Source organism: Lactuca sativa, chromosome 2, assembly GCF_002870075.4.
Source record: "Lactuca sativa cultivar Salinas chromosome 2, Lsat_Salinas_v11, whole genome shotgun sequence".
Taxonomy (NCBI): Eukaryota; Viridiplantae; Streptophyta; class Magnoliopsida; order Asterales; family Asteraceae; genus Lactuca; species Lactuca sativa.
In genome coordinates this window covers 96,903,466-96,922,063 of record NC_056624.2, presented here as the reverse complement: position 1 = coordinate 96,922,063, position 18,598 = coordinate 96,903,466, and the positions used below count along the sequence as shown (strand labels likewise).

The 18,598-nt window shown below is 35.6% G+C and overlaps 2 protein-coding genes across 8 annotated transcripts; one reads left to right on the top strand and one right to left on the bottom strand.

Moving 5' to 3' along the window:
- The first annotated feature begins 7,037 nt into the window (after nt 1–7,037).
- LOC111899988 (CBL-interacting serine/threonine-protein kinase 3) lies at nt 7,038–12,663 on the top strand. 7 transcript variants are annotated; one of them, XM_052768381.1, is made up of 16 exons: nt 8,708–9,012; nt 9,111–9,134; nt 9,471–9,651; nt 9,777–9,839; nt 9,948–10,019; nt 10,178–10,285; nt 10,388–10,468; nt 10,560–10,613; nt 10,691–10,816; nt 10,918–11,007; nt 11,118–11,240; nt 11,335–11,445; nt 11,543–11,656; nt 11,819–11,875; nt 11,953–12,027; nt 12,400–12,663. In XM_052768381.1, exons 3-16 carry the CDS (start codon nt 9,481–9,483, stop codon nt 12,472–12,474), a joined length of 1,320 nt encoding a protein of 439 aa, XP_052624341.1. In that variant the 5' UTR covers nt 8,708–9,012; nt 9,111–9,134; nt 9,471–9,480; the 3' UTR covers nt 12,475–12,663. The 7 variants fall into 7 exon arrangements, with proteins under 7 accessions (XP_052624342.1, XP_052624341.1, XP_023751636.2 ...); XM_052768378.1 differs by having other exon boundaries at nt 8,709–9,012; nt 9,111–9,187; XM_052768380.1 differs by having other exon boundaries at nt 8,709–9,012; nt 9,101–9,187.
- Nucleotides 12,664–13,189: 526 nt separating this feature from the next.
- On the bottom strand, nt 13,190–16,231 carry LOC111899989 (uncharacterized). The gene is made up of 9 exons (XM_023895872.3): nt 15,864–16,231; nt 15,209–15,431; nt 15,064–15,116; nt 14,936–14,978; nt 14,660–14,731; nt 14,410–14,514; nt 13,812–13,968; nt 13,642–13,718; nt 13,190–13,430 (listed from the first exon to the last, which is right to left on the bottom strand). The coding sequence occupies exons 1-9, from the start codon at nt 15,989–15,991 to the stop codon at nt 13,371–13,373; spliced, it is 918 nt and encodes a 305-aa protein (XP_023751640.1). The 5' UTR covers nt 15,992–16,231; the 3' UTR covers nt 13,190–13,370.
- Nucleotides 16,232–18,598: the final 2,367 nt, after the last annotated feature.

Genomic DNA, 18,598 nt, shown 5'->3' with positions numbered 1-18,598 from the left:
GTGAGATTAAAACTAGTGCATTTTACACAATCAATGACTTTTAGAGAGAGAGAGAGAGATTAATTTATTATGTGATTAAGAAATTGAAATAAATGATTTACTAATGTATTATGAAAATAATATATTAATTAGAAATCATATTATTTAATTAATAATTAATTCGACAATAATTGGAAGTAATTGGATAATTATAGGTGTAGGGAGCATAACTTAGTGGGCGAAGTCTGATTCTAGTGAGGGAGAATTGTAACATCCCGACTCCCACATATAATATTTATACATATTTATTTTTGATTTAACTGAGCGTCTTGACAAGTGGGTTCGCCAACTCGTCGAGTGGAGTCGAATTGGCCACGTGGGTTTAATAACCAACTCGACGAGTCAGAGAGCCAACTCGCCGAGTTGGCACTATGTGAGGAAACCCTAATTTTCTGGGGTTGAGTCCTATTTAAAGGGCCTTAAGCCCTCATTTCCGCCTCCCTTATCACCCTTGAGCACTGTGAAGAACGCTAATTGAGTTTTAGCTTGTTGTGTGAGAAAGAGAGGCTATCTTGAGTATTTTAGTGCACCTTGAGAGAAGAAGAGGAAAACATAAAGGCTTGGAGCAAGGAGGGACGTTTGGATCTAGAGGTTCTCAATGGATAGCTTTTGTTTTAGGTAAAAAGTTGCTATCTTGATCATTTTATTATGAGATCTTAGTTTGGGAAGTTCTAGGGTTTTTCCCCATCCTTCTTGTGTTATTGAGTCCCTTGAGCATATCTTGAGGTTGAAACCTCAGATCTGGATTATAAGAGGTCTTGTGAGCCCAAAGACCCAAGCTTTATGGAGCTAAAGGCAAGCTTATGAGCACCAAACCCTTGTTGGAGCTTGTATTGGCATTATGGAGCAAATATGTCATGCATGAACGTAAAGTTGGAAGCTTTATGTGATACTCGAGCCTTGGGAGATTAGATCTAGAGTTTGGAGTGGTGGATCTGCCTTAAAACATCTGAATAAGAATACAGACTGAATGGAATCGCCGAGTCAGTGAGCTAACTCGACGAGTCGGCTAGGGTTTTCCATGATGAGTCTGGACATGGGTAACTCGGCGAGTTGAGTTGGATTTTTGCGATGTTTTTGAAGGAACAATGGGGACTCGGCGAGTCACATAGATGCACTCGGCAAGTCAGGTCAACATGGACTGTTGACTCGAGTGTTGACTTCTCTTGACTTTAGGGTTTGGTCAAGGTAGAGATTATGGGGACCATAGAAGGGTAAAATAGTCTTTTACCCATTCCAAGAGTTTGAGAGAGAGAATAACTTAGTTTATTTAGAGTCGTGATTTAAATGTTAATTAGAGATAATTATCTTATGTGCTAGGCGGAGGCTAGTTCAAGATTCATGTACGAGATTATTACTTGCTTGCTTACGAGGTGAGTCTTCTCACTATACATACCTAGAGTGGTAATCTTTGTGAGACCGGAGGGTCTTACGTGTTTACATTGAGTATTGTGATATCCTGCATTATGTCTTTTTGAGTTATGTTGTGTATTATTTTGAGCTTACTAAGTTAGGACCGGAGGGTCCACCCGAGTTGTGGGACTGGAGGGTCCCACTGAGGCACATTGACCGGAGGGTCTTATTTGAGCATAACCATGAGAGGCTAATGAGATATGTGTAGTATTTTAGGGAACTCACTAAGCTTCGTGCTTACCTTGTTATATGTTTCAGGTACTTCTCAAGATCACAGGAAGACACCGGCTTGATTGTACACACACGAGTTGGAGATTTGTTTTGGAGGATCCTGGATTGTGTTATAAACAACTTTTAAACATGTGTTTTGATATTATCAATATAAACTAATGATTTTTGTGATTGCGCTAATGAGATTAATGTGAATTTAAATGAAATTTTTGTTTGAAAATTTATGGTGTTACATAGCAATCACTTTTAGCCTTGGAATTGGTGACATCAGGACTTGACGTATGGGCCCGATCAGTTAGATCAAAAAGTCGTTAGAGTCACAGTGGCAAGATAACTAATGGAAACTATTGATAGACAAGAATTTCGTTTGGAAGTCGTATGGGGAGACTGTATGAGAGCCTTTGGCTCAGCAACAAAGTCGCAACCCGGTATCGCAGGTAACCGACAAATGAATTGAGACCGGGGAGGTCTCGATGGATTTTAGAATGCAGCTAGGAGGTAGTTCAATGTTTCAGGCAGTTCCAGTGTTTCGGGTAGTACCCAATTGAAATGGACCGAAGGGGAGGCCAACACCCATATATTCTTGGCAATATTAGCGTTATAGGATTTCAGGTACGGATGGGTAACTAATTGTTTGGGTAATTCTAAGTCACTCATAGCGGGATTCATATATAATTATTCTATATGGCGTGTTTCCAGGGAGTCAAGCCATATTAAGACTTCAGATTTCAGATTGAGTAAATGTGACCATGATAAAAGAATTCATTCATCTTTGGGTAGTAGAGCCCTGCAAGGGTTAGTAACGGTTACCTCGGGAAGACTGGAGTATACTCGGGATTGTGACCATGACGCTCAAGTTGTTTGGCGTGACAAGAATGGTAAGGAATGATTTCGAGGACGAAATATAATTTAATTGGGGGAGAGTTGTAACATCCCGTTTATTAAAAAAAAATAGATAAAATTAATAAATGAATAGTACCCCTGAATACGGAGTAAGTTAGTAAGGCGTTGTTGTTGGGGGTTAAAATGTAATTTATGGATTAGTTTGTAAAGAATTTTTGGAGGTTGAGGGTGGTTTGGTAAATTCTGGATTTAAATTGAAATAAAATATTGAAGAGAGGGTTTGAATGGTAAATATTGGATTAAAGTTGAAAAGAATTTATGGAGGCAGGGGGTAAAGTGTAAGTTTTGGATTTAAATTGAAAACAAAAATGTGGGGAGGGACTGATAATGGATAAACGAATTAAAGTTTGAAAGATCACGGGATATACCCGGTGACCCTCCTTTCCCGTCTTAAGGTTAGCACCCGAAACCTAGCATATCCCTTCCCAGCCGCCAACATCTTTTTCGAGGCTTCTCAGCTGCCATCTCCACGCCATAGCTTGAACCACCGCCACTCCGGTTATTGACGAAGTCGAGGTCGCAAACCACCATGTTGATACCACCGCAGCGGCTGCCGACGATAACGAGTTTCGCCGAAGACCAACATCGGGGCAGTGTCGTTGTCACTCTCGGACATTCCCTCTCTTCTTCTTCTTCTTCTCCTCCTCCTGTTTCGCCTTCAGCCACGTCGCTGGTGTCGCTAGGTCCGTCGAACGCCGCCACTCCAAGCAACTATGGTGCGATGTTGCCGCCGCTCCGATCATCGCTGCCACCTCGAGGGCAACCATGGCGGGTGTGTTTTTGCATTTCTAATGTGTATTAGTATCGTGTGTTGCTACTACAAGTCTAACGGTTGTGTGTGTGCTCTTTTTTTGGTTGGAAATCTACTGCCATCACCGTGAGGTTGTGGCTGCCACCGCTTCATCACCACCAGCCGCCTTATGGTCGTGGCTGTGTGTATATGTTGTGATGTTATGAGTATGTTTAGTAGAATGGGACTTGTTTAAACATTTTTGGCGGAAGGATTGAAAGAAAAACCACCACCACCGTCGTAAGGTGGTGGCTGCCGCCGTCGACCACCACCGTCTGTGGTGGCAGTGGGTGGTTCTCGACCTAATAAAGCCCTAATTGACCTAAAAGCCTAACTGTTTGACTAATTGGCATATGCTTGGGGTTAGAAACCCTAATTAGGGTTTAAAAAACCCTAATTTTGGAAAATGTTAGTTTTGGATTGTAGGGACCTGTGTTTGGACCAGTGGACTGATGTTATGACTTATGTCGATTCCATTGTATGTTGGCTTAGTGGAGTAATGGACTTAATGGGTTAAGTCCATAATGGGTTAAGTGAGAACACATAACCCTAATCGTCATTTCATGTGAAAACCCTAATTGTGTTGGGTTTTGAGTTGGGCCTAGATGTTTGGACTATTAATGGGCCATCCAAGAACAATTATGGACTAGAATATTGAATCGGGCTTTAGGATAAGACCCATTGGAAAGGCTTGGGCCCAATTTGGAAAATTAGGCTATAGATGGGCCATAACTGGGCATTGATGATTATGATATATTGGACCATTGGATTGCCAAGTGTTTGGACCAGAATATATGGTTTGGCCTTAAGGTGAGACCAGGTGAGGGGTTTGGACCCAATTTGGAAAATTGGCCCATAGTTGGGCCTTGGTTGATTATTTGACTTTTAGGCCTTCAGAGCATGAGTTTGGGCCTTAATATTGGACCAAGCTAGGTTAGGGGTAAAATGGTCCTTATACCCCAAGTGGGGATTTTAGAGTTATGCATAGGAAACCCAATTGGTTAATTGGGTTTTGTTTTGATGTTGACCGTTTGAGGATCTGTTAGCCAGTAGCCCAAGATTTATTCGCAGGACTTCAGCAGTGCGAGGTGAGTTTTCCTCCGGTAGAACGGGTCGAAGGCACCAAGGCCGGCCCGCATATGTATGATTAGTAGCCAATTGTGGGCGGGGCCCATATCTCATAGTAGCTGAGTGTGGGCGGGGCCCGTATCTCATAACTTTAGTTGAGAATGGATATATGATTGATTGATTGATTTAATTATACTTGTTATCTGTATGATACATGTATGTATGTTCAGTAGCTGAGTGTGGGCGGGGCCCGTATCTCATAGTAGCTGAGTGTGGGCGGGGCCCATATCTCATAGATAGCTGATATGGTATAGATTTATATGCTTAGTTATACTAGCTGCCTGTGTGGTACTTGTATGTATTTTCATGGCTAACTGAGTGTGGGCGGGGCCCGTATCTCATAGTAGCTGAGTGTAGGCGGGGCCCGTATCTCATAGTAGTTGAGTGTGGGCGGGGCCCGTATCTCCTAGTAGCATGATTATTTGTATGGTATGTGGTAGCTTGGGAGACTCACTAAGCTCCGTGCTTACAGTTTTCAGTTTTGGTTTCAGGTACTCCAGTAGCAAGTGAAAGAGCTTGGGATGATTGCAGTGCACACACCATTTGTTCAGTCTGGATGTTTATACTTTGATATATTTGACAGATGTTATGATATGTTTGAGATACACGACTTATGATTTTTATATGATGAATGATATTTATGGTTTTATTAATGACTTAAAAATGAAAATTTTAGACTATATTTTTGGGATGTTACAATATATATATATATATATATATATATATATATATATATATATATATATAGAGAGAGAGAGAGAGAGAGAGAGAGTCAATATCAAATAAGAAGGAAATTTTTGGTAGGAAGGTAAGAAATTTTTTATATACATATTTTCTTAGGAAAAAAATGAAATGAATCATTAGATGATTCAAAAGTAAGATGATTCATAAGAAAAAAAATCCGGAAAAAACAATTTCATGATTCATTTTAGGTAAATCAAGAAAAAAATTCACTTTTATGACAATTTTAGTGAATATCAACAAAATCATCGTAAAAATGAATCATTGAAAATGTTTTTTCGGGATTTTTTTTGTGAATCATGTTATTATTGATTCATCTAATGATTCATTTGTTTTGTTCGCCAAAAAATAAACCGAAAAAGAATTTCTTACCTTCTTACCAAATTTTTTTTTACCGGATATATATATATATATATATATATATATATATATATATATATATATATATATATATATATATATATATATGGGGTGGGGGTGAGGGATTTCCTTTATTTGTATTTTAATATTTTCTCATGTTTTTTAGGGTGCTAGTGATCCTAAATGGGTACAAATTTTTCTTTTCAAAAATTTATGTACTTATAAGGTCATTTTTACTATTAATGTAGACGAATTCAATATGCCGCCACACTACATGCGTCGTTTTATTGTAACTAAATACTACAATGACATAAAGCATGTTGATAACGACTTTAAGATTGCTCTCACGATTGATAACAATACGGTTGTTCTAACAAATGATGAAGATGATTATATAGTCGAAGATGAATATGAATCTTTGTCTAAGATTTCTGATTATGAATGACAGCTATCAGACCAAGCGTTAAAGGGACCATGTATTGATTTGATATCATCAACAATGTCTACAATGGTAATTATAATTTCTTATTTTGCTAATTTATGTCAAACTTAGACTTTATGTGTATTAGAATTGGTTTTTGTAATATACATATGATGTTTGTCATACTAAAGAAAATGATGGTCTTCAAACATGTATATCTACTGTCAATGATGTGGAAGATGAAGGATGTAAGAATATATGGGTTAATTATTATTATTTTTATAAAGTTTGCTTATGTTTTTTTAGTATATTTCTTATCATTGTGATTGATATTTCAGTTAAGTTGGTCATGATAATATTCAAGATTATATTTGTAATACACCTACCTTTATGACACTCAAGTAAGTTACAACATATTGTTTATATTTTCTATTTTGCTTACGCTATGATAATATTTTTACTTTTTACCTATTATTGTCTGCTATTTTTCTTATATTATATTTATTTTTCATGATTGTTATTGTTGTGTTTGTATTCTTACAATTAGGCGGCTTCTGTTGATATAGAAGTTGATTTATCAAAGAATTGTGACTCGGATCCTCAATAACACAAACAAAACGTCGACTTCCATGATTGTGTGAGGAGTGTACTGATGATGATATTCCTACTTAACTTTACATGTATTAATCAGACAAAACTGCACAAATGGTCTTTGTGGTTTGCTCAAAATTGCCACTTTGGTCCAAAAATGTTTGGGCTGGCACTAGAGGTCCAAAGTTTTCATTTTGTTGTTTGTTTGGTCCAATCTGCTTTGATTTTTTTTAAAATGACGGATTTGCTCCTGTTAATATGATTTTCTTTTTTTCTTATTTGTTTTTCTGATTTTATATTTAAAAAAATAAAAATAAAAATAAAATCTCTCTCTCTTCTCTCTCTGTCTCTCTGTCTCTCTCTCTCTCTCTCGTACATCTTCTCATCCAACATCATCCATCTTCAACCTTCAAAAAAACTCATCACCAAAATCACCTTTAATCTCATTCCACCTCACCATAACTTGAACGCCTCCACCAGAAATTTCTAGTTGCCAAGAGCCGCTTCGATTCCATGCCCACCTATCAATGTCGATTACCTCGAAACAGAATTTAGCGGCCATGGCAGTTCTTTCATAAACCTCGGAGAAAGTTCACGATAAGCAAAATGAAGGGATTTCATGGTCTCCCACTATCTGGAATCTTTGCAATGTTGGAGGAAGTCCAGACAATTCAGGTGAATACTCAATTCACGATATCTATTTTCCATTCCTTTGTATGAATGAATTGAAATTGCCCTAATGTTCTTAGGCAGAACTGATTAGTAGCAATACAGAAGAAAAAATTGAAATCAAACACATTGTAACTTTGAAAGAAGATGCTATAAGCTTAGAGATTGTGATCACGAATTTCAGATCTTCATCGCTTTGACTAACGAGATCGAATATCGGTCACTTAGCTGTGAGCACACGGAAAGCATCATACATCCGGCTCAAGAGAGCAAATTACTTCGTTAAGCCACAAATTTTCTCAAAATCCAACATTATTCCTCCTGATATCCACAAGAATGATTCACGTCAATTAGGGTTGAAGCGATTGCTATCGGATTGGGGACTCAAGCCCAAATCAGGACTTGAAAGATGAAACAATAAAAAATAGGGAAGAAGATGAAGAGATTGAAGGTGAAGAGGATGATAAGTACAAGAATTAAATTGAGAAACTAAGATTGATCTCTCGTTCAATAATTTAAGTTGTGAAATTCCCGATGAAATTTGGGGTGTGAAGAAGACGGAAGCGATTAATCTCAAAGGGAGCATGCTCGATTGGAATTTAAACTCCAATTTCAATGATTTGGAAAACCTTAGGGTTCTTCAACGATTTCCAGCGACGAGCGATGGTCTTTAAGAGAGAGAGAGAGAGAGAGAGAGAGAGAGAGAGAGAGAGAGAGAGAGAGGAGATATTTTATTTTTATTTTTTACTTTTTTATATCTAAAATCAGAAAAATAAAAACAAATAAGAGAGAGAGTGATTTATTTTTATTTTTTATTTTTTTAATATAAAATTAGAGAAACAAATAAGAAAAAAAAGAAAATCATATTAATATGGGTAAATCCATCATTTTGAAAAAAATCAAAACAGATTGGACCAAACAAGCAATAAAATAAAAACTTTGGACCTCTGATGTTAGTCCAAACCTTTTTAGACCAAAATGACAATTTTGAGCAAACCACGATGACCAATTGTGCAATTTTGTCTATTAATCATTATGTTTCACTTTTCGTTTTTAACTTAATTTTGTTTCATTGTATGTTACTCTGTTGCTATGGTTTTTATTTTTAGTCTTTAGTTTTTTTTTTTTTTTTCATATGTTGTTTATTTATGTAGATTATTCATTCTACAATCCATTCTAACAATTTATATTAAAACAACTTAGATGTAACCGCTAAAGACCCCTTTATTACTAAATGGTAGCCCATCTTATCGATATTTATTCACGTAAGTGAACTGTAAGCGAAGGAATATTCTATATATATATTCTGTATGAGAGAGAGAGAGAATCAAATGTATTATTTAAAGCTGAAACAGAGAGAGAGAGAGAGAGAGAGAGTAATCAAATGTATTATTTAAAGCTGAAACAGATCCACATACATACAACCACACATGGGACCCGATGTGGCGGGTGTCAGCGCATATGTGGATGGTGTTGGACGGCATGGTGACTCTTGTCTCTGAAGATCATGACCCACATGGATCCCTCCACAAATATGCTCGATTTGCTTCACCAATTCTTCATCATTTTCCTTTTAGAGATAAACAACGACATCAAACGCTGCATCTTCGATTATCTTCTTACCTAACAAATCATACTTCCCAACCTTCGTCTCTTGTCTACCATCAATCCATCATTCAAACTTTTTTCTACTGCTCTGCTCCATCTCAATTCCTCTGAATCCAGGGTATACTCTGATCCATTTCTCCCTCTTTCAGTTTATCTACGTATGTATTTGTTGTTTGCTTACCATATGAACTGGGGTTTTAATTTAGTTGCTTTTAGGTAACTGTTCTTTACTCGCATAAGGTGGGGCACTGGATCTACTCAATTTCATTTTTTGGTTCAAATTAAAAGTCGAGGTGACTGGTTTCTGACATGAAACTATGAACTAATAACAGAGGGATTTATCTTGCATTTAGCCCGTCTTTTAATTAATCACGAATTGCGTTTTAACTCTTAAATATCGCCAACTTTTGTTTAAAAAATTGAACTTCTGCAATATTGAAGGATAGAGTATATTGAGTACAAATCATGAATGTGACTTGGCATGGTTTATAGCAGGTTTTATAAGTGATTTACCAGTTTCTTGCATGTTTGAGTGTTATATGAAATCCTGATACAAGAATAATGTTTTGTTTTCAGATAAGAAAGAATGAATCCTCCCAAAATCAAGCGTAGAGTGGGTAAATATGAAGTGGGAAGAACAATTGGCGAGGGAACTTTTGCAAAAGTGAAGTTTGCTAGGAATTCTGAGACTGGGGACCCTGTGGCAATCAAGATCCTTGACAAAGAAAAAGTTGTTAAACACAAAATGGCTGAACAGGTTACTTCATTTCCCTAACATTTTCTATTTTTAAGTCAAAAAGAAAGACTCATAAAAATATTAATACTTATAAATCAAATTTGATTCTTTTACTTCCTTTCTTATGTATTATCTTGGTGATGCAGATAAAAATGGAAATAGCTACTATGAAGTTGATAAAGCATCCAAATGTCGTCCGCTTATACGAGGTCTCTCTCTCTCTCTCTCTCTCTCTCTCTCTCTCTCTCACACACACACACACACACACACACACAAACACACAGAGATTAAGGCTTAACAGTTTTTTGTTCCTTCAGGTTATGGGGAGCAAGACCAAGATATTTATCGTATTGGAGTTTGTCACAGGAGGGGAGCTTTTTGATAAAATTGTAATTCACTAATCTTTATAAATGTATCTTTTTTTTTTTTTTTTTTTTTTTTTTTTCCAGATTATTTGACATTGTTCATGTTCAAACTGCATGAAATAGTCCCCCAAATTGATGGGGGTAGAAAGAATATAGCTTAATGTTAAAGTTTAATTATGAAGGTGAACCATGGAAGGATGCATGAAGATGAAGCCAGAAAATATTTTCAACAGCTAATCAATGCTGTTGACTATTGCCATAGTAGGGGTGTTTATCATAGAGATCTAAAGGTAGACAAAGTTTAGTTGCATCTTTTATAAAATTCCATTTCACCTTATTGATATCCTTTTGTATTTATATTCTCATTCTTTCTAACATTGATTTTCCTGCAGCCTGAAAATTTGCTTCTAGATGCTTCCGGAAACCTGAAAGTTTCAGATTTTGGATTGAGTGCCCTTTCTCGACAAGTTCGGGTAAATATGAGAGATTAAAACTTGTAATTGTTCATTTGAATTTATAATCCATGTAAGGTTTGTCCTAAAATTTTAAAGGTTTATTTAACAGGATGATGGTTTACTTCACACAACATGTGGAACTCCAAATTATGTGGCACCTGAGGTGTTAATTTTACAATTTAAACCCTGTTTCTTTCCCTTAAGCTTGTGCATTACTGATATATTATCCTTTATTTTTAGGTCTTGAATGATAGAGGGTATGATGGGGCGACTGCAGATTTATGGTCGTGTGGAGTCATACTCTTTGTCTTGCTTGCAGGTTACTTGCCATTTGATGATTCTAATCTTATGAACCTATATAAAAAAGTGAGCATTATATATTCATTCATATTAAAAAAAGCATGATTTCCTTTCTGTGATGATATTGTAATTAATTAGTTTGTGTGTGTGTGTGTGTGTGTTTCTAGATTGGGGCTGCAGAGTTCACTTGTCCTCCATGGGTCTCCTTTAGTGCCATAAAGTTGATCACTCGCATATTGGATCCCAACCCCATGACTGTATGAGTTTGTATTTATTTGTACTAATTTTCATATTTAAATAAAATGTAAAATAACAAATCTCTTGGAGCATTTTATTAGTATCATCATACTTTTATTTTCTTTGGCAGCGAATAACAGTGCCTGAGGTTTTAAATGATGAGTGGTTTAAAAAAGGTTATAAACAACCTGAATTCATAGAGAAAGAAGAGACAAACTTTGATGATGTGGAAGCTGCTTTTCAAGATTCTGAAGTCGGTTTATTTTTGAACATGTGGTTATCACATTAATTGAGTGAGTTTGTGTGGGAGTTGATATATTTTGTTTTTGTTTTTGTTTTTACAACAGGAGTATCATGTAACAGAAAAGAAAGAAGAATCTCCAGCTGCCATGAATGCTTTTGAGTTGATTTCTATGTCTAAAGGGCTCAACCTCGGGAACCTTTTTGACACGGATCAGGTTAATACTCGATTTTTTTGTAGGCTTTTAATGATTTATATGTCTGAATATATCTTTTATTGTATCACTGAACTTACTAGGGTTGTTTTTTGGGCAGGGATTCAAAAGGGAGACAAGATTCACATCAAGATGCCCTGCAAATGAGATAATTAGTAAAATAGAAGAAGCTGCAAGACCTCTTGGTTTTGATGTGCACAAGAAAAACTATAAGGTCAAAAGAAGCAATGTTTCTTTTTGAATCTAATTAAGCTATATCCTTTTACAATTTCACTCTCAACATAATTTATCAAATCACACTTCTTAATCCTAAAAGCTAGGTTTGCAGATGAGTAAATAAGAGTAATCATTCTCTTTTTTTTTGTTCTTACCTCAGTTAAGGCTTGAAAACATCAAAGCTGGGAGAAAGGGAAACCTTAATGTTGCTACAGAGGTATCATGATTGTCATGATATGCGTAATCAAGTAGTTATGAATGATTTTGACAAAATATTTGTTAATTTTTTATTAGGTATTTCAAGTAGCACCATCACTTCACATGGTTGAGGTACGAAAAGCCAAAGGAGACACTTTGGAATTTCATAAGGTATGCTTTCTTTTCTAGACTGAATAAACCATCTATCTGAATCACCATTTTATCCATACATTCTAAAAAGAATTTCACATTATTCATTAATTTTGGCAATGTTCAACAATTTTAAGTTGAGAGGAATCCTGTTTGGAGGAAAAAACAAGGGCAAATTGGTAAAAGGGTTAGTGTCTTTTTTTTTTTTTTTGGCTTAACCCAATAAGTCATTATGTCTGGATTAGTAAAAAAAGAAAACAGTCATGTATAGTTGTCGAGGTTAAGTGCTTAACTCATAAAAGCAGATCAAGTAAAAAAAAGAAAGGTATATATATATATAGTGTGTTCAAGGAAAAGAATCTTTTGCTCATGTTTTGTTTATTTTTGTTGCAGTTTTACAAAAGACTTTCAAGTAGCCTGGATGATGTTGTTTGGAAAACAGAAGAGGATATGCAAGAACCCAAGTAAAAAAATTTGGGCATTTTATTCTCCATGTTATGTTGTGTCATTAGCTTGTATTATTGCACAAGTTTTGCGTGTAGATAGACATGTTGCCAATTGTTTGTTTCATAAATAGTTAAAAACACAAGTTGTAAAATCTCTATTTTTAATTCTTTTTTTCCCCTTAAGAAGTTGAAAATCAACATTACTCCTTCAGAGTTGATTTTTTTTAGGACACATGAACATAAATTGTACTACATTGAGCATTGTCATGTTTACTTCTTCCTTTTGTTGGTAGGATTCATGCACAAGTGTGTGGGGAGTGTACTTGGGTCATGTTTTTATTCCATTAAATGTTATGTGGATAAAGTGTTAGTTTTATAAATGGTGTTTATTAAATATTTGAGAAAATGATTGAAATGTTAGAGAAACAGAAAGGAAGAACAAAAGACCCCAACTTTTCTAATTTTCTCCATCAAGTTTCTTTCTAACTTAAGTCAGAAAACATTCACATATAGATTAAATGATTGTTTCGAATGTACCATTTAAATATAAGTGTCTGAATATGAGTAAACGACCCCTTGTTCAGTGAAGATACTAACCTATCAAGACTTAACTGTATTTATGAAGTCAAAAAGTAACAAGGCAAGTATTTCTTAGTTCAATTATCAACATCTTCCTTCTTTTGGTGGATTTTTCTGTTCTCTATTTTGAGAGATAGATGGAACAAATCAAGGAAAGATTTATGACATCTCAAATGCTTATTGTAACACCAAGTAGAAAAACTATTTACATGTGTGTATGTGTGTATGTATGTATGTATGCATGGTATAGTCACATCATTCACAAGTGAATCTAGAATGTAGAACAAATCCAACTCCTAGCTATATATACAAGTAAAGAATGTGAGTAACTCCCAAAAGTCAATTCAGTTCCATCCACATTAGTAGCTGCCCCTCATTTGATGCATCATTTGTGGCAAACTGCAAAACATATCCCAACTTCAATCAGACAATAATAAATCCAAACCTTGTAACATCAAAATTTTCAAGAAACTCTTAATACATTACATATATATATATATATATATATATATATATATATATATATATATATATATATATATATATATATATATATATATATATATATATATATATATATATATATACCACATGAGTATAAAGTACAAACCTTGAAGCCCGCTTTTTTGTAGAGTTCTTGGGCAGGTTTGTTGCCTGTGGTTACATGAACGAATAGTTTCTTCATACCTATTATAATGAAATTTGATTCAAGGGCAGTTAACAAAATAAAATAAAAGATGATGTAGGAATTTTATTTAAAAAAAAATAAAAAAATTAGACCTAGAGATGTTGCCATATGAATGGCGAGGTGTAACATGTTTAATGCAATTCCACGACGCCTGGCGTATAATGCCACAACAACATTTGAGATGTAGGCATACTTGTGTGCATCATCAGGTTGTTTACATGCCAACACACCTGATTGCTTCTTTACCTCCTATTATCATAAATAATCATAACATCAATTTTCTCATACTTTAATTACTAAATAAATGCTTTAGTTATCATGTAATGAACTTTCATTCCAGGACCAAAATATGCAACATTAAAACCACTTAAATGCAACCAATTTTCATTCACTTTATTTCATTCTTATTGGCCATTGTATTTTCAAAAATCTAAAACTATAGCTAGCATTGTACTTTCAACTTTTTTCTTATTAGGACACTATACTTTTTTTTTTTTTAAATCACCCAATAATAACAGTAAAAATCGCCTTTGTACTTGCTATAATTTGGTAGATTTTTTCAAGTAAAATGTTGTAAGCATGTAACTGGAAGAAATGGAAGTAGAAGGCTATAATAAACAAATTAATGAAAGTGAAAGTACGTACAGGGACAATAATGTAATTTACTATAAGATGGATGGATTAATATACCCCAGGATATGTCTCTCCTTGCAAATATTGTCGGATGCTCAAGTCCATAGTTCCAACAATACTGTTCAACACAGTTCTTTTCACATTTTTCACTTCCTTTTTAACCTGAAATGTCAAAAGTCTACATGACTTCTACTAGATGTATCATATATGTATATAACAGGTTGATTTTTTGTACTCAAATCACACACACACACACACCAACATAAAAATGTAATAATGTATATAGATTTTCTTCAACAAGACTTACAGCAACAAGACAGAAGCACTGCAACAAGTTCCCATCCTGTCCCCAACATCTTTTCTTCAAAGCTTTGTACTCCTGCACAAAGAGAAAGAAACCATTAATGATTTAAACAAAAGAAGCATCTCATATGTAACTTTAAAGACCAAATAATTTATTAAGCATTCGGACTTGAATTAACTCAATTGGTCAGCTTTGATCATGCAACTTATGCACTTCGTATTCTTCATAATCAATCATTACTTGCTATGCTATCAAAGAATCATTGTCTGAGGTTGTTACCTGATCAGAATACTTCATTTTAAAATTTTGAGCGTGTCTGAAGCTGCAAATTGGACATGTCAAGATCTATCACATAAGCATTTAGAAAGGTAGGAAAAGAAAAAGATAAAATGCTAATTTTCACTGACTTCTTGTTGGATGAGGCTTCCCATTGAGCTTCTGCACGCAGCCATGCTGCCATCTGATACGTAAAAAAGCAGTTTCATAAAATTAACTCAAATAAAGAGAGCATGTAATGTAATGAGAAATGACTATAAGAAAAGGAAAACAAACCCAATATTCTTCATTCAATACTGCTTCACGAGCAATGTAATGACCAAAGCTACGCCTTTGCATGCCAAGATATTCCTCATCACTGAGTTGAAGTCGGGTGAAAATCAACTCAGGAACCTTTGAGTCATCATTACTGGAAACAGCTGGGTGTCTAATGCTTTGAGTATTATCCCAATGGCTCTCAAGGGTTCTACAACGGGTGTATGAAATTGGGAAATTCTCCCTGAAAGACAAAACGATGGATCAGATATAGGTTATAAACAAAAAGAATCTTGGTAAATCATGGATTTAGACATAAGAAACAGAAGAATTGGTTAGATTATTCATATGGTGTCCTTTAGTTATACCAAAAATCCAACAGGGTTCTCTTTGTATTACTTTGGAAGGTCGATTTGATAGATAGGACGAATAACATTTATAGCTATATACTTCATTTGATCAATTTCAGTTATTCCGGATCTTAAAAATCATTGGAAAATGATGTTGCATTACGAAACAACACTGTTTATGTAAGGATAACTCGACTTTCTGTGATTAAATTGATATCAGTCGATTAATATTTTGAAATGAGGCGAAATCAAAGAGTCAAGAAAAGAAATGAATATGCAAAGAAAAATTCATCCCAAATTAAGATCAAAAATGGATGCACAAATACCTAAAGAGGTTTACGACAAGAAGAGAATCTTGTTTCTTAGTGCGCTTGGAGAAGATCAAAATTGGTTGTCGAGCTTTGAACTGAGGGATCAAGCTCCCATGTAATAGCTCCATTTTCATTCCAATCATGAACGGTTACAGAAAAATTTCTTGTTTAACCAACTGTAAGAACGAAAAGTCACGCCGATGCATGCTCTAAGATCACGGAAGAACTAGTAATTGGTTTGGGTACAACCGACTCGATTTATAACAGAAAAATCAACCAGTAACTGAAAGAATCGAAGCGGCAACTACCGTGATCACGAAAGAGGGAGGGTTTGAAAGCGAGGATGGATTATACAATAACAAAAACGCAAAGCTTTCTAATTTCTAAATAAAAAAATTAATATATTTTCACATAGCAGGATAAAAAAATTAATATATTTTCATGACTATGAGATAGCACGATTCGTATGTTGGCCAAGCTTTTTACACACTTAAAAAACATAATGACGTACGGAAGTGAATTTTCATGTCTTGGGATAATTTGTATTAAGGGTAAATTACACCAATCGTCCCTCGTGCATATATCAAAAAGCGTGTTTAGTCCCTATTTTTAAAAATTAACTCGGACCGTCCCTGGTTTGATTTAACGTTGCACGTTTCATCCCTGAAAAACAATTTTATTGTGAACTTAGTCCTTGCCAAAATTTAAATGACCATTATACCCTTGTGTTTTTATTTTTCAATTAATTTATTATCTATATTATCATTTTCAATTAAAAAATAATAATAAATGCCCCTATCCCCTTCACTTTCCCCAACTCGTTTACATTTCACTGTTACCGATCGAAGAGAAACATACAAACACACACATATATACAGTCACCGACCACCCTCCGACGAACCTTCCCCACCATTTCACTACGTTACTGTTCGAGAAAATAAAAACACAAAATACACAGACTCGATGAAAGGGAAAAAGGAGACCTACAACACGTTGATGGTTTTGGGTAGGTGTCGAAGTGTATATCGTTGGTGAGTTAACGATGATCGGAAAAGAGTGAGCAGGAGAAAGAAGAAGGATTGGTTTGTTTGCCAGAGAAAGAAGAATGAGGAGGAGCGCCGATGAGGAATTGAAGAGGAAAGCCTACGACGACTAGGGTTTTGGGTGGTTGTTGGAGTGTAGATCCGTCTCCGACCTCCTTCACCTCCAAGAACATAAGGTTTGACGAACACGATCATCGCTATCGATTAGGGTTTCAAACCGATTGAGGTTGTCGATCTCCTTCTTCATTTGTACGCCGCCATCGATCTCCATCAGATAGGGTATTGAGATCGATGATTTCTAACATATGTTTTGATCGATTTTCAACAGAAGTTTAGATCGATCCGGGCCTCCATCGTCACCCGGACGATGTCATCCGAGATGGAGAGGGTAATAGAAGGTGGTAGCAGGTGGTGATTGTAATTTGATTCGATGTAGGTTTACAAAGGAGGTGAGAACGGGGGAGAAGGGAAAGGGTGTACTATGATTTAAGGGTGATAGAAAGTGGGTGTTGGCGATTTCCTGCGATGCTTATGGGGATATTTGTTTTATGTATTTTTTTTATGTATTTTTTTATAATTTAAATTGATAAAGAAATGAAAGAAAATGAAAAAAAGAAATTAATAAGGGTAAAATAGTCATTTCATGTCCATAGGGACTAAGCGTGCAAGAAAAAACAAACTCAGGGACGGTCCGAGTTAATTTTTCAAAATAGGGACTAAACACGCTTTTTGGCATATGCACGAGGGACGATTGGTGTAATTTACCCTTTTATTAAAAAAGGCATTCGTCAATACATGTTAGGCTTTAGGAGGGGCGGTGTCTTTATTAGTGAAGTCGTTGAAGTCAAAGTCTGAAATCGTATCACAAAGATAGACTAAAAGCCCACAACAATATGACAGATTCCATTGTCAGATTCTAGGAGCGGAGTAAGAGGAGCAAATGATACAGATTATGCTAGCCACAATCGACATCTTCCCTATAGCCACAAATTAACCAATGTGGTGATGACACGTAAAAGATTTGTAGCTATAGCTAACCCCTCCCCATGTAGAGCATCCAAAATGTGTCGAGCTCTCAAACTATCTCTCCCATACGAAGTTCCTTTAGGAAATGATTAAATGCAACCAAAGACATTGTCAATCTCCACTACTAGGGAGACTCAAAAATCTGGTGCTCGACATGGATGGGGGTGGCTTGTATAGATGCTTAGCCTCCAAAGCTTTGGTGGTATCACTACCATATGGAGAACACCCAAGGAGGATAACACCTTCACTATTGTTATGAAATGTCCATTAGCAACCTTATGGAGACATTGCCTAGCGTTGGTGTTGCCCCTTGTTCTCTCCTCCTGAAAGTGATCTCCTCATTGACCCGATGATCCCAAACCATTGTTGTCAAATAGATTTTCAACTAACATGAGAATATCGTCCTCTTTCCCCCATATAGCTAAATAGTTCAATATACAATGATTTTGTAAAGATCTTCTCATTGGCCCAATGACCCCAAACCATTGTTGTTGAATAGATTTTCAACTAACATGAAAATATCGTCCTCTTTCCCCCATATAGCTAAATAGTTCGATATACAACGGTTTTGTAAAGATTTCTTATTCCCATACCTACTTTCCTGTGTATTCTTGGGCCTAAACACATGTAAAGTGCAGCGGGGAAGAAGCAACAGCCTAACCCAAGATTCAACAGACCCAG

Bases quoted from the DNA above. Each gene is read 5' to 3' on its own strand.
- LOC111899989 (XM_023895872.3), bottom strand. From the start codon at position 15,991: ATGATTGGAATGAAAATGGAGCTATTACATGGGAGCTTGATCCCTCAG. The intron at 14,979-15,063 runs GTCAGTGAAAAT...TCCAATTTGCAG, and splicing joins GAAGCCTCATCCAACAAGAA to CTTCAGACACGCTCAAAATT. The intron at 13,969-14,409 runs GTATATTAATCC...TTATGATAATAG, and splicing joins AAGGAGAGACATATCCTGGG to GAGGTAAAGAAGCAATCAGG.
- LOC111899988 (XM_052768382.1), top strand. From the start codon at position 9,481: ATGAATCCTCCCAAAATCAAGCGTAGAGTGGGTAAATATGAAGTGGGA. The intron at 10,817-10,917 runs GTGAGCATTATA...GTGTGTTTCTAG, and splicing joins TTATGAACCTATATAAAAAA to ATTGGGGCTGCAGAGTTCAC. The intron at 11,657-11,818 runs GTCAAAAGAAGC...TTCTTACCTCAG, and splicing joins TGCACAAGAAAAACTATAAG to TTAAGGCTTGAAAACATCAA.